The sequence below is a fragment of the Dermatophagoides pteronyssinus genome, unplaced genomic scaffold (genome assembly GCF_027571235.1).
Source record: "Dermatophagoides pteronyssinus isolate colony J.1.1.1.1 unplaced genomic scaffold, Derpt_VIB-CSIC_2022.12 sq0029, whole genome shotgun sequence".
In the NCBI taxonomy this organism is placed as follows: Eukaryota; Metazoa; Arthropoda; class Arachnida; order Sarcoptiformes; family Pyroglyphidae; genus Dermatophagoides; species Dermatophagoides pteronyssinus.
Genome location: NW_027461553.1, coordinates 392,161 through 408,095, shown reverse-complemented (window position 1 = coordinate 408,095; position 15,935 = coordinate 392,161). Strand labels below are relative to the sequence as shown.

Sequence of the window (15,935 nt, the reverse complement as noted above, 5' to 3'; positions counted from 1 at the left end):
GTGAATAAATGCATATTTTTATTCTGAAAAAAAAATATTACAAATGACTAACCCATCATCCGAAAATAATGGCAAAAAAAATAGAAATAGAGAGAGAACATAATTTGAATAACAGAATCAAAATGATACGACAACGACGACAATAAACAAACAACAACAACAATTCTCAAGAATTTTAAAGTTGAACAAAAATACAGGATTTAAATTCTTTATTTTTTTTTCATCCATTCATGCAACAATGGTTGAATAATTTTTCCTTTTTCCACTGCTCTGTACAGGTTTTTTTTTGTAAAACAAAATTGGAATATTTTTGGTTGTTTGGAAAAAAAACTTTTGCATACAAATGTCTGTATCAAATTTTTCAATTTTTTTTTTTTTGATTTTCAGAAAACAAAAATTCCATTAAAATTCTATAAATATATTTCACATTGTTTTGTTTGTCAAATTTCTCGTTTTTCACTATTTCTCGTTATTGTATATTATTATCATATTATTTGGCCGAATGAACTTGTATGGTAGCAGTGATCATGTTGGAACAGAAAAAAAGAACAGAATTTTGTTGTTGTTGTTATTGTTGACATGTTGATGTTTTAATTATCTATCGTATGTTTGTCGCTTACTTAATGATAATTAGCTTCATTTATACAATTATTTTGGTGATGATTTGAGATCCAGAAACAAACAAAAAACAATGAAAAATGAATGTATATTTAAAAAAACAATGAATTTCAATGGGGTACACAGGGTCTTCTGGTTGTTTCAAGGTCAAGAGAGAGAGAGAAAGCGAAGAGATATCTTCTCTAAACAAAATCATCTTTACTTAAATCTTGTATAGGTGATGATTGATAATGATGAGGATAATGTAAAGCAAGTTTTTTTGCTGCTATTGCTGCTGCTGATGTTGCTGTTGTTGTTGTTGAATCATGATTATTATTATTATTATTATTATTATTATTATTATTATTATTATTAGAATGATGATCAACAATAAATTGTGAAAGATTTACTGTTGAATGTTGTTGTTGTGATGGTGTTGTTGTTGTTGTTGTCATTAATAATGTTGTTATTGAATGATGTGTTGTTTGTTGTGTATTAAGTGATATTTCATCATCATCATCATCATTAGTATGATTATGATGATGATGATTTGAATGTTTATGTTGCTGATTATAATGATATTGATTATGATTGTCATTATTATTATGATGATTGAAATGCAATCGTTGTTGTTGTTGATGATTATCATTATTATTATTATTATTAATCTGTGGATTTGGTTCCAATGTTGTTGATGTTGTATAATTTTGATTATTCATATTGAATAATCTTGGCCAACAATGGCTTAATGTTTTGCCCAAGCTCTGCTAATGATAATAAGAAATGAGAAAAACAGAAATAAATTAATATCAAAATCGACAATGAATTTTAGGATAAAAATTTGGAAAGCAAACAAAAACAAAAAAGAAAGAAGATTCTTTCGATAATCTCGATTAATGAAGAAAAATAATTTTTTTGCAAATTAGATTTCAAAATCTTTTTTCTAAACAAAAATCTTTACGATAAAATTTCCTAAATGATTATCGACCATTTGATTTCTCGGAAAGAAAGAAAAAAAACAAATTCTGTTAAAAAGTTAAAAGTAGTCATTCTTCAAGTTTCTTCTTCTTCTTTCAATTTTTTAACACCAGAAAAAGATGAAAAAAAAATCCGATTCCGATTAAAGTGCATTTCAAACATCATAAAAGTTTCTTTCTTTCTTTCTTTCGTTTTTTTTAATTTATCGTATTGTAAAAACTTGACCAAATGACTATATGTCCGTGATGTGTGTGTGTGTGCGACAATCGTAAAACTTTTGTATTTGGCAAAAAAAAAGTTTCATTTCTTTCGTTTTTCGTTTTCTACGTTAAAATATTGTCAAATGGATTGTCGTCACACAAAATTGGATAAAGTCAATTATTTTCTCTCGCTTTCTCTCTATTCAATTTTCGATTGTAGAATTTTGCTTAGTACAACGAAAATGTGAATCTCTGCAACAAAAAAAAAAATGTTAGTTATTCTTTCCCCCTGGATAAACTTTTATGTTTAATGAATATCAGTCTGATATTCGATACTGTTGCTGTTGGAAAGAATTCCAAAAATGAAAAATTCTTTTCGAAATAGGTATTTTATACCCAAAAAAAGGGGGAAAAAATCCGGAAATTTTTTTAAAAAATTAATTAATCGATAATGACAAAAATGTAATTTTTGTTGTAATTAATTTCAAATCTATAACACCATCAATGAAATCATTAATCTTTTCGAATCGACAATACAATGTGTCTGGGTCCGTTGAAAATATTTTTACAGCCAGCCACCACCTGCTACAAAGTAACGATCACATTTTTGTATTTTTTTTTTCGATTAACCACACACAGACACAGTAAATAACATTTTGACATTTCATAAAACGATCAGGAAATTAATAATTTCAATTTTTATAGATAATAATAAATTCTGAACAGTGCCAAAATGGAAAAAAATCTATTATTCAATTATCTGGGCTTTGTACAATCAATGGAATATTCCGTTTCAATAAATCTTTTAAATCAGATTTTTTTTTTGTTCACTTGGTACCCTGTGTTAAATGAAAAAAAGAAAGTTAATAAACAGATTTTACGTCAATAATGGATCCGTAGATCGATCAATTTTCGATCGATCGATCGATTGATCGAAAGTTTTTCGATATATATCGGTTTAATCACACACACACACACAGGTTTGATGTTCTTTTTGCTTTGGCAATTTGGCAATCAATTTTCTTTTTGACTGCTGATAAACAACATTCTCTCTCTCTCTCTCTCTCTCTCTCTCTCTCTCTCTCTCTCTCTCTCTCTCTCTCTCTCTCTCTCTCTCTCTCTCTCTCTCTCTCTCTCTCTCTCTCTCTCTCTCTTTCTATGTGTTTACCGTGGAAAATTATCGTAAATATTTGTTATTCAAGTTTGTTATTTTACAATGAACCAGGAATAATAATAAAAAATTCTGTAAATTTTTTTGTAGAAAATTTCATTTAAATTCCAAAAGTATTTTTCTTCGTTGAATTCAAATTTTTTTTCTCGACACAATCAACGGAATTGACTGAACAAAAAAACCTTGAAAAAAAACCTTTGTAATTTGAATGAATGAAATTGGATTTATTATGGCGATATTTGAGAAAAAAATTCAATTTTCGTTGAACAATTCTGTACCAAAAAAAAAAAAAAAAAAATTCATAACATTTTCTGACTAACAGAATCAGATTTTCATTGCTGTGTTATCAATGGAATTTCTTTTTGACATTCCTAAAGAGATAAAGAAGATTTTAAAACACAAAACACAAAAAAATTACCATTATTATTATGTTGATTATCATCAATTACTTTTGATTGCTTTGGGCTATTTTTATATTATCATCATCATCTTAATGTTGAGAGAGAGAGAGAGAGAGAGAGAGAGAGAAAATGTCATTATATTTTTCTAATTGGCATTTCCCATTGTAAATCATCATCATCATATATTTGATTCCAATGTTTCTTCCTCTTGTGATCCTTCAGTGATTTGACTTGATAAAAAAGAAAAACTAATCAATATTATTCTGATCATAAATATTAATCGATTTGCGAGATCCATGTTGCTGTTCATATGGCTATATCAATTTGATCAACCAAAAATTTGATTAATCTTTTTTTTGTTGATAAGGTTTTTCTGATTCGACACAAACATAGTGTATTTTTGACATCTCTTTTTTTTGCTTTTCATCTGGACATTGTTTTTTGTTGTTGTTGTTGTCTGATTTAAATCGAAAAGTTTTTTCCCTATTTGATTCAAGATCGATCATTGAATTATCTCTCTCTCTCTCTCTCTATAGCGGAGAATATTCTTCGATTCTTGAATTATCCAAATGTACTGTAGAACGCCACAAATGACAAATGTCAACCCAACAAAACAAAACAGAAAAATAATAATGATTTTCAAGATGGAAAAAAAAGAATAATCTTAATGAAACAGAAAATAGAAAACAGGATTTTTTGTTTCCATTTCTACATTGGTAGTAGTGAAAAAAAAACAAAATAAAATAAAATAAATGAGATTTAAATCTGATTATATCTGATTTTATCTACTTGTTCATTATTATTTTTTGTTTTTGTTTCAATCAAAATAGACAATGTATAATTTGATTTGATGTATTTATTCAATGATTCCATCATTTACACAATGAAAGTAAAATGAGATTATTTTCAAACTTTTGAATCAATTTTTTGATCATTACACATTTTCATTTGTCACATTTTTTTTTGAATGAACGAATATTCCATTGAATTAATTGAAAAAAAGATCAATTTTTTTGAAACAGAATTTTCGTTGTTGTTCAATTTTTTTCGAGCATCAAATGGATTCTATTTTTTCATCATTTCAAGATGGACCATCAAAATAAAAACATAAAATCAAGTATTGAACTTTTTTTTTATTTGGAATTTAAAAAAAAAATAACATTAATGATGACCAAAGAATCGTTTTGTAAAAGTTTTTTTTCATTTTTTCACATTTACCAAACACAAAACAGTTTTAACGCGTTCGCTACCGGAGATTTCGAAAAACACATAGAACTACAGCAAATAAACGACGCATATATGCGTCGCTGGTAGCGAACGCGTTAAAAAAAAAATTTGGATCGAAATATTTTTCTTTCAATTTTTTTTTTTTTTTGGTTGCTGATTGCTATTTTTCTTTACTCCCATTTTGTAATTTTGGCAATTATCATGATATGATCATCATCATCATGGTGAAGGTTAGATAGTAAAATCTGTATAGTATGAATGACCATCATCATTCGCCATTTTTCTTTTCATCAATTTGGATCCAATTATTTAGTAAATGAATCGTGAATGAATGAATGAAAAATGATGAGAAACAAAAAAGATGTTGTTGCTGTTTTTCGTTGTGGTTGTTTTCGGTGCATTCTATCCATTCCCCCAAAAACCACCATAATAATAATAATAATAATAATTTTTTTGTTTTGTTTCCCATCATCATCATCATCATCATCAAGTTTTTTTGTCATTGGGGAAAATGAATCCCAGACAGAGAATTTTTTGTTTGTTTGTTTGTTTGTTTTCATTATTCACCTTTATTATTCGTTTGTCGTTTTTTTTTATTGATTCTCGGGATATTGTTTTTTAGCTGTCGTCATCGTTGTTATTGTTGTTGGTGTTGTTGTTGTTGTTGTTGTTAATGATGATGATGTGAATAAAAACCACTTTATATTTGTTTTGTTTCAATGTTTTTTTTTTGGTTATTCCATCGATATTTCACCAGAAAAAACGAAAATAAACAAAAAAATAAAACAAAAACAAAAAATAAATGAAAAAAACAGAGGAAAAAATAGGGAAAGATTCAGGAAACTTTTTGTTTTTGCTGCAGCAATCAATTTCAAACACTGTCAATGTGTGTTTGACAATGGATGTTGATAATGTGAATATATATTGTCAATGAATGTGAATAATAAAAAATTTTTATTAAGATTTTCAATTAAAAATTGACAATTGAAAAGCAAAAAAGAAGCAAAGAATCAATAGAATCAGCAATTGAAAGCAAAAAATCGAAATCGAAATTTTTTTCCTGTGCTTGAAAAATGAATATTTACTTTTGACAATTTTTCTTTTTCTAACAAATAAAAATTGAAAATAAAATTTCAATTTCATCAATTTCTTTCTTTCATTTCATTTCATTCATTGACTAAACTTTTTCTTTTCTTTTATTCTAAATACATAGATAAAACCCCGATCATCACCAACAATCCAAAAGATCAAATAATTCATCTTTGTTTTTCTCTCCTTACTTCTTATCACAATTTACACACACACACAACACAATTGTTTTTACATATGCAAATTCTGTTGTTTTCAAAAGGCATATGGCATATTTATCATATTCATTCATAATTGGATATTTATCCATAATCATTATTTGTTTGTTTGTTTAGTGAATCGAAAAAAAATGAAAATGAAATGAATCGAATTAGATAAATATTTTCAATATATATCAAAACTCCAAACACAAACACACATAGAATAATAATAATTCAAAACATATTGGGAAAAACTACAAAAAAAAAGTGATAACTATCAATTCTATTCATTGCTTTTAGCCACAAAAAAAAGGGGATATGATATGATAAATTGTGGTAGAAATTATTAATGAAAAGTAAAAAAACAAATTCCTACTTACCCGAAAATTTCCGCTCATAAAACAATATACAAATGGATTAACAAATGAATGTGCCATTGCTAACCAATGACAAAGAAAATATGATCCAACATAAACATAATAGGAAAATGTTGTTTTCTGTTTTTGTATGGATGGATAAAACCATACTAATAATTGAAATAAATGTATTGGAAACCAACACATTGCAAATAATACAACAATTGTAACCAACATTTTGATTACCTATTAAAATGAGAGAAAAATGAAAGAAAAATATGTTAATCAAAAAAAAAAGAAAAAATTTTGGTTTTTATTTACCTTAATTTTTTTATTAACACAATATTTATCTCGATTTTGATCAGGATTACCCGGTACAGTTGTATTATTAATTAAATGTAAACAAATTCTTGAATAAACAAATATTAATGCAATAATTGGTAAAAAAAATGTGAACAAAAATAAAAATATTGTATATAAAAGGCCAACATTATAGCTAAATTGTTCACGACAATCATCATATTGTTGACCACGATAATTAAATGATTCGATACGTGAATAAAATAACTGTGGTGATGCAATCAATGCACCAAACAACCAAATACCATATATTGTTATCACTTTATGTCGTTTTAGCCATAACATTGAACGAAATGGATAAATGATGGCAAAAAATCTATTTTTTTTTAAACAAAAAAAAAGTAAAGAAGAAAAACAAATGTATAAATTTTGTTCAAATTTGATTATCAAAAATAAAAAAACTTTTTAAAAATATTAACATTATGTTAAGGAAATGAGGGGAAAAAAAGTAAAATTATTCTGGTTGTTTTCTTCTGATTTTAAATTCACATCTTTTTGTTGTTTTCTTCTTACTTATCATTCATTCATTCATTTATTCATGATGATGATGATGATGAAATTTGATCTATAGTTTATTTATTTATTCTACATTATTCTTCTTGTTTTTTTTCTGTCTGAATCCGAAACGGATTGACAATGTTCAATTTTTTTTCTTTTGCTTTTTTTCTTCAAAAAAAAAACAAACAAAAACTCTAATAGGGAAAAGAATTTTATTTTTGATTTCTTTGGAAATTTCTTTGAATAGATTTCAAAACTATTTGTACACATGAACGAACACATGAACACTAAACATCAACAAAAGATATTGACACTTTTTGTTTTGTTTTGTTTTCTTCTTTTTTTTACAAACAAACAAACAGTGAAATAAAAAAAAACTCAATTTCCTTATTAATGATTAAGAATTTTGACATGATCCACACACACATTGTATATATAAATATGTGAAAACAAAATTTGTCAATCGTATCAACGAAAACATTCCAAATGCAATCAAGTATAGCGTAGGATATGTAGTAAATAAATAAAAGAAAATAGTGGAAAAACATTTTTGCAAAGAAAAATCAATGTTGAAATTTTAAATTTTTCATTCGAAGGGTACTCACTCACTCACTCACTCTCTTTCTCTCTCTCTCTCTGTAAAATAATCATAAATCAATAAACATTCCATTATTTAAAATGAAAACAAAAAATTTGGAAAAGAATTTTGTTTTTTTTTGGAAAATGAAAACAAAATGATTTCAAATTATGATATTTTTACCTCATTGTCATTGCAATTCTTCTTCTTGCAAGTAATCTTTGTGAGAAAATATTTTCAGAAAGAAAAATGAAACGAAAATGATTAATGTATGATCAAGCTTTCTCTCTCCCATCTCTCTCATAATATTAAAGGTGCAAACTTGAATTTCATCATCATCATGCTTTTTTTAGGTGTATTTTTTTTCGGTTACGAAAGTCAATATATCGGCATCTTATATATAATTGGATTTTTTTTCTGTTTCGTTTCTTTGGAACTTTTTTTCATTCACTTTTTTGGGTTGTCAATATTATTATTTTTCTTGGAATAGAAACAGATCGAATGTTATTTTTTTTTTGGATTGGGCAAAAAAAATTAGCTGGATATATTTTGTAACATATTTTTGTTTCCCCAAATGGTGAATAATAATTTTGTAATGAAATTGAATGGATAAAATTGTGGAATGATGCATAAAAGAGAGGAAAAAAAAACAACAAAAATAAAAAGAATATCGTTTCATCATCATTATCATCATCATTACCGGTTGATTAGCAATAGAATTTATGATTCCAAATAATCATCATCATCTTGATGATGAATGAATATAAAGTAATTGGGTGAAAACAACACTACATACAGTATCGATAGTTTTTGTTTATCTTTCGAATTCCATAGTGATTCGGATAATCAAAAAATCAAACAATATTCTGTTGATCATTTTTTTCTACAGAATATATCAACAGAAATGGCAATAAATTTGATCAGAAGAAGAAAGCGAATTGCCTTGTTTATTCAAGTTTCTATCTCATCATCATCATCAATAATAATAAAAACCGATTTCATTGATTGCTTTCGATGATGATGATGGATATTTTTTTTTTCAATTCTTATATTCATAATAACATTATTATTGATGTTTACCAAACTGATATAAAACAGATAGGGAATTTTTCTTTGAACATTCAGCAACTTTTTCTCATGTTGACATCACTCACACACATACAGAGAATTTCCAGCTATTCTGACGTATGATTTAATGAAACCGAAAGAAAATTATCATTATTTTCGAAGCAGAAAAGACAATCCAAATGAGACATCACTTGGTACATGAGACGTCAAAACATCCGACAAAAGACACCAAGAAAAACAAACGGGTTAATCAAATCAAAAATGACAATAGTTTGGCTGGTGGTGATGGTGGTGAAACAGCTTGACAAAAACTAAAATAATTTGCTAAAAGGAAAAAATTAGTGAAAATGAAAAATTCTATCATCATTCTTAAATGAATTTTTTCTATTCTGATCCTATGGATTCAATCTGTTACCCCCGAAAACAACAACAACCTCCCACCAGAAAAAAAAGCTAGTGAAAAAAAATTAATGAATTCACAAGAAAAAGAAATCATCATCATGGATTCTTTTTGTTTTGGGTTTCATAAACCAACACGTATAGAATTGAAAACTATATCAACAACGACAACAGAATTATCATTTTGATTTAGCTTTAAATTAATTTTATTATTTTTACTGTCAAAAGGAAAGCCCTGATGGTGGTGGTGGTGGTGGTGATTCTGTGTGTGTTCATTATATTCATTTATTTTCAATTATTCAACAATCAATCATCATCATTATTATCATTGTGAATGACATTCACTGTAAACAGATGGTTAAATTTGATAAATTTTTTTGGAAAATTCTTTCAAATGTAAATTCAGGATTAAGATAGTGGTGATAATTTCATTCAAAAATCAATAGGAAAACAAAAAAAAAAACATAACCGAAACATTGAATTATTAATATCCATAAATGATTCGAATGAACAGGAAAACATCATCAAGAGAATGTACGCATTTCACATCCCAGAAAACCAAAAAATCCAAGAAAAAAAAAGTCAAACAGGAATTTTTAAAAAACAGAATCCAGAATCCAGAATTTCAATTTAAATTTTAATGATTATTCATAATTTATATTTATATAAAAAAACCAAACTTGAAAAGTTTTTTGCATGTTATTTTTGTTGTTCTGGGTTGTTTAATGCAGCAAACTGCTGCCGCTGCTACTATAATTTATTCATTTGAAATAATTTTCATAAAATGAAAAAACCGACAACAACAACAATATTAATGAAATCATCATAATGAATTTGTTGGTTTGTTTGTTTTGTTTTCATAAAAATTCAAATTGAATTTTGTTTCACACTATTTTTTTTGATTATAAAAAGGTTTGCGAAAAACTGTTGACAAAATTGATTTTAAATCAATCAAATAAACAAACAAACATTCAATGAATTGAATGTGTGAAAATTATGATCATTTAATCGCGTTACAAAGAAGAAGAATAATAATAAATAATAATTAAAAATGATCAATATTGGTATTTACATTATAATCATTATAATGATGGTTACTATTTCATTTTCAATTATAATTGGTTTAACATTAAAAGATTTATTATTTAATTGTTTTAAAAGAAAAAAACGTAAAAAACGTAAAAAAAAACGTCATCGTAAAAAAGGAAAAGAAAGTAGTCGTAGTGGTAGTAAAAGTTCAAGTCATAGTAAAAGAGGAAAAGAAACAAGTCGTAGTAGTAAAAGTGGAAGTCATAGTAAAGGAAAAAGTGGAAAATTTGGTGAAAAATCAAAAACAAAAACATCGAAATCAAAAAAATCAAAGAAATCAAAGAAATCAAGGAAATCAAAGAAATCAAGATCATCAAAATCAAGAACATCAAAATCAAGAACATCAAAATCCAGATTATCAAAATCAAGAACATCAAGATCAAGAACATCAAAATCCAGATTATCAAAATCAAGTAAAAGTTCAAAAAAAAGTCAAAGATATGATGTTGGTAAAGGTAAAAGTCCTGAAAAAGTTACTCCAATTATTGTTGGTCCTGGTGTTGCTCCCGGTATTGTTATTAGTCCGGTTAAAGGTCCTGTTAAAGGTCCTGTTAAAGGTCCTGGTTTATCATATCGAATTAAATCACGATCAAATCTTGAACGAAATAAAAAAATGAAATTGAAAAAAATTCCTTCAAAATCACGTTCAACACCATTTCAAAAATTAACAAATGTATTACGTGAAGCAATAGCTGAAAAATATAAATCAAAATCAAAATCTTATCATTCATTAAGAAAAACTGAACGACAACGTAAAATAATGGAAATTGCTAAACAAATTGAACAAAATGAATTAGAACCATCAACAAAAACATCAACTATAAAAACTGATAAGGATGTGATGGATAAAATTGATAAAATACCTGTTAAAGAACAATTAAAAATTGATAAAAAATCAATCAAGATTGAAAAAGAATCATTTAGCAAAACTGATGATGATGATTATAATGATAATAAAATAATTATAAAGAAAGAATTAATCAGAAAATCAATTAGAAAATCGGTGAAAAAATCAATGAAAAAAATACAATCAATCAAACAACAACAACAACAACAACAACCAAAACAACAACTACAACAAACAAAATCTGAATTACAAAGAAAATTATTAATGAAAACATTAAACGATACTGTTCGTACAATGATTTCACAGAAACGAATAATGATTAATAATGAAAAAAATAATAGAAGTAAAACAATTTTGATATCAAAACAAAAACCAAAAACAATAATAATAAAAAAACAAGAAAAAGAAACAATTAAAAATGATAATAATAATAATCAAAAGAATATTAATAATGATGATATAGATATTTTATTTTCACCATCAGCTATTGCAGTATTGATACAAATGAAAGAACTTTATGAATTAAAAAGACAACAACAAAAAGATAAAAAACGACAACAAGAACAATTGGAACAAGAACGAAAACAACGGGAACGAGAAGAACGACAGGATCAAGAACGAAAACAACGGGAACAACAACGAAAATCTCCGGATCGAGAACGAAAATCTCAACAAGAAGAATACGAAGAAGAATTTCCCGATGAGCGACAATATCGACAACAACAACAACAACGAATTTATGATCAAAGACACCAAGATCCATTTCCACCAATATTTCAGCCAGAATATCCACAACAACAACAACAACAATATTATCAACAACAACAACAACAACAGGATTATCAAAACTTACAACCATATCCACAACAACAACAACAACAACTATATCCAAAATATCCACAACAACAACAACCCGAACAACAACAACAACAACAACAACAATTATATCCAAAATATCCACAATATCAATATGAATATCCACAATATCAACATGAATATCCATAACAAACAACAATTTAACCAAAAAAAAAAAAAAAAAAAAAAAAAAAAAATCAATCTAAGCAAACGATAGAAGATAATAATAATTCAAATTAATATTTAAAAAAAATAAATTAATAGAATTCTAATATTAATCATTGCTTCCTATTAACCCGCAATAATTCACCAAGGCTTATATAACAACAACAATAGAAATGCTATAAATAAGTTGAAGCCCTGAAGTTAATAATAAGTGAAAATTAGTTTCAAAAAAAAAAAATTTCAATTTTTTTTCAAATATCATTATTTTTTGTTTCCTTGTTAGCAATGGAATTTTTGCCCTATAGGCCTTATTCTATAGAATCTATAGGAGGATGCTGAGCCAAGCCATAATTCAACAGAATAAAAAAAATCAAAAAGTTAAAGAAAATTTTTGAAAAAAATGTCAAAATTTAACCTACAAAAAATACCTACATTTAAATTTTAGATTCTAAACCATTCTATACCCCCCTCACACCTACACTAAAAAATAAATCAAAGAATTTCAATATAATATCATTGCATTGAAAATAATTACGTAGGTTGATGGGTTGTTTCCGAGATAAAAAAAAAGTACTAATAACAACAACAACAGCAACAACAACAACATGAATCAATGAAACAAAATATACACTTTTAATCACAACAACAACAACAACCGAAGAAAAAAATACTTTTGATTTCAATTCCATTTGATAAAATGAAGGTTTTTTTTTTGGTTTTTTCTATCTAAAAAAAGAACAAACAAAAAAAAATCCACTGAATCAATATTATTCGACTAAATTAAAGGTTTCTGATGAAAAATTTATTGTTGATCTGATTTTTGTTGAGGGTTTTTTTTGCAATCAAATTTTTCTTCCTGTTCAAATCGATTCAAATTAATTATTGATTGACAAAACAAAACAAAAAAATCAAAATTCTGTGTATACAGAATTCAAGTTTATTTTATAATATTGAACATAAATTGAATTTTCTATGAATTTTATTCGGAAAGAGAGCAGGAAAAGAAAAACTTGACAGCAAAATTTAAATATATGCAAAAACTACAAGAATAAATTGAAATTTGATCATGAAAATTTGATCATTTTAAATATTTATAATCTGGGGCTATGTGTTTTTCTTTTTTCTTCTTGTTTCACCTAATTAAATAGAATGCTTTTTTTTTGTTCCATTATCATCATCATCATCATCATTAGCAATTGACTAATTTACCGAATATTTTCTGTTTGTAGTGTTTGGTATTTTTTCATTTAATTATCTCTCATACACTAATACTATTTCTGTTGTTGCTGTTTCTACATAAAAAGCTTTTCTTTGTCAAATTGATAAATAAATACTATACACATGTTACAAATGTTTGCCATTCATGAAACGAAAGGGGAGAGATGTTTTTTTTGGAATCAAACAAACACACACAGGTAAATTTATCTGCATATATTGCATAATTAATGTATACTTTCGAAATGATGAAACAAAAATAAATGATTTAACGTTGCTCTGTTTGAATAGTTGATTACATAACAAACATAAACAGACTAAACTAAATCAAACCAAAATTCATATCAATTAAATGAAATCAATCAATTAATCAGAGAAAAAAACAAATAAATGTCACATACCGATCAATACCGATAATAGTTAATGTCCAAATTGATACTGAAACAGCTGTTACCTGAAAAAATGGTATTATTGGACAAAGAAAACGTGGAAATATCCAACGGCCAAGCATATAATTAGTATATGTGAATGGTATACAAAATAAAGCCATTGTTATATCCGATATTGATAGATTTAATAAAAATTTCCATAATTCAGTTGATACTTGTTCACTACGTAATAATATTAATATTGTTAATGCATTACTACCCAATGAAATGAATGCTGTTAATGAATAAATTAATATTAATAATATTTGCCATGGATAAAATGATAATGCTTCTAATTGTGGTGGTTCATTATAAAATTGATTTGATGAATTCATTAATTTTATTGGATCCATTATTGTTTTTGTTATCGATTATTGATTGGAATATCAACAATGAAAATCAAATGATGCTGTTTGTTTGGAATGATTAATGAATTTTTCTTCTTTTTTTAAATTTAAATTTTCACAAAATAACAAAAAAGAAAAAACAATGTCATAACACAGAGACACACACAAACGATAATAATAATGTTGTGACAAGTTTGTTGTTGCAGCGTAAACATTCACCAAAATTCATCATCATCATCCTCACCAAAAGAAGATTCTCCAGCTATATCCACAACGTGAATTCTCCATTTTTTACCATTTCTCTCTTTGCATTCAATTTGGCAACAGAAAAAAAATTCACACTTTTTTTCAAACCAAAAACAAACATCGATAAAAATTACATCAACATCATTGAATAATGAAAATGAAAAAAATAACGATAATAAAATCTTATAATTGAAACTTTTTCTTTTTCTTTGTTTTTTTTTCGTTTTGTTTGTTTTTCGTGATGAAATTGAATGATTCTTTTAGATTGATGATTGGATCATGATGATAATAACCACCACCACCGCCAACACCATGATATTTGGTGTTTTTTCTTTGGAAATGTTTTCCATTACTTCACCATCACCACCATCATTAAACAATCAACAACAGAAAACAAAAAGAAAACATTTAACGATTTAAAACTTGTCAATCACATTTTTGTTGGAAGGGGAAAAAACCGGTGTAAAATTCAAACAGAAAATTTCGTGAATAGATGATTCTAGTGAAAACAAGTAAAAATTTTGCTGATGCTGGTGTTTTTCTAACCAAACAAACACACACACACACAATGTTCATAATCAATCAATATCGACGATGATGATGGAATTAAAAAAATTCATTTGATGATGATGAAGGAAAAATAAAGCGAAACAATTCAAAAGATGTTCAACAAAAGAAAAATGAAAAATTGAGTTTTTTGAAGAATTTTTGGTTGCTGCTGTTGAATTCAAAAAATAAACATTCGAAATGAATTTTGATTTGACTCTTTGACAGTGTGCAAAAAAAAGTGATTATTAATTTTGTTATTTTGATGATGATGATGATATCAATGATTTTCATCGATTTTTTCTGAGGGGGGAAGCAAAGAAATTCTTCCAATCAACCCACAACGAAAACAGTTGGAAATCGAAAGTACAGAAATTGAAATTTTTTATAACATTTAAATGATGGATGAATTGGTTAATGATCAATCAAGCATCGAATTGTATTCGTCGAATCTTTACAAAAGAAAACATTGAAATATATGAAATATATTCAAATATTCCGCACCTTTCTTAAATATGTTTTCATTCGGGAAAAAAAATCACTACACAAGAATCGTAGAGGAAAGAAAACGCAAACAAAGAAGCGGTGATGAACAACAAAAACAAAAGTTTGTGTGGGTGTTTAGATGCGTTTAATCAAAACAAAAAAAAACACAGCGGAAAAAATGAATGTTTCATCTATTTCGGATGGTTTTTTGTTGTTGTTGTTGTTGTTGCTTTTTCTATCTTTTTTTTGACATTTGAAATAAAATTACCATTTCATAATGATGGTGATGGCTAAAATGTGATTCTGATCGAAAAACAAGACGAAAAAGAATAAAAGAATATCATTTCGACGATGAAAAACAGAAACAGAAACATTGTTTGCGAATATGAATCGGTTGTACGCAAACGCAAGATTCGAATGTTTGAATGTTCGAATATTCGAATATTCTATATACACATTCTTTTTACGCACGCGCATTCATTGAATTCTTGTTTTTCTTTGATTCTTGTTTTTTGATTTTTGATTTTGTTTTTGATTTTGTTTTCCTTTGTTTTTGTTTTCAGCTTTTTAAATTCAATAAAAGAATTTCC

At 26.5% G+C, this 15,935-nt stretch overlaps 2 protein-coding genes across 3 annotated transcripts; one reads left to right on the top strand and one right to left on the bottom strand.

Annotated features, from left to right (window-relative positions):
* Positions 1 to 357: 357 nt before the first annotated feature.
* LOC113795970 (prolactin-releasing peptide receptor-like) lies at positions 358 to 15,688 on the bottom strand. 2 transcript variants are annotated; one of them, XM_027346215.2, is made up of 4 exons: positions 13,694 to 15,688; positions 6,541 to 6,895; positions 6,244 to 6,465; positions 358 to 1,364 (listed from the first exon to the last, which is right to left on the bottom strand). In XM_027346215.2, the coding sequence occupies exons 1-4, from the start codon at positions 14,071 to 14,073 to the stop codon at positions 801 to 803; spliced, it is 1,521 nt and encodes a 506-aa protein (XP_027202016.2). In that variant the 5' UTR covers positions 14,074 to 15,688; the 3' UTR covers positions 358 to 800. The 2 variants fall into 2 exon arrangements, with proteins under 2 accessions (XP_027202016.2, XP_075679603.1); XM_075823488.1 differs by having other exon boundaries at positions 358 to 1,361.
* On the top strand, positions 10,080 to 12,148 carry LOC142645931 (uncharacterized). Its single transcript, XM_075823487.1, has one exon. The coding sequence runs from the start codon at positions 10,173 to 10,175 to the stop codon at positions 12,060 to 12,062; it is 1,890 nt and encodes a 629-aa protein (XP_075679602.1). The 5' UTR covers positions 10,080 to 10,172; the 3' UTR covers positions 12,063 to 12,148.
* Positions 15,689 to 15,935: the final 247 nt, after the last annotated feature.

What these genes read in the sequence shown, in the direction of transcription:
- LOC113795970 (XM_027346215.2), bottom strand. Translation starts at nt 14,073, where the DNA reads ATGGATCCAATAAAATTAATGAATTCATCAAATCAATTTTATAATGAA. An exon ending in ACTATTATCGGTATTGATCG is followed by an intron (nt 6,896 to 13,693) that starts GTATGTGACATT and finishes AAAAAAAAATAG; the next exon opens with ATTTTTTGCCATCATTTATC. An exon ending in TTATGAGCGGAAATTTTCGG is followed by an intron (nt 1,365 to 6,243) that starts GTAAGTAGGAAT and finishes TATTATCATTAG; the next exon opens with CAGAGCTTGGGCAAAACATT.
- LOC142645931 (XM_075823487.1), top strand. Translation starts at nt 10,173, where the DNA reads ATGATCAATATTGGTATTTACATTATAATCATTATAATGATGGTTACT.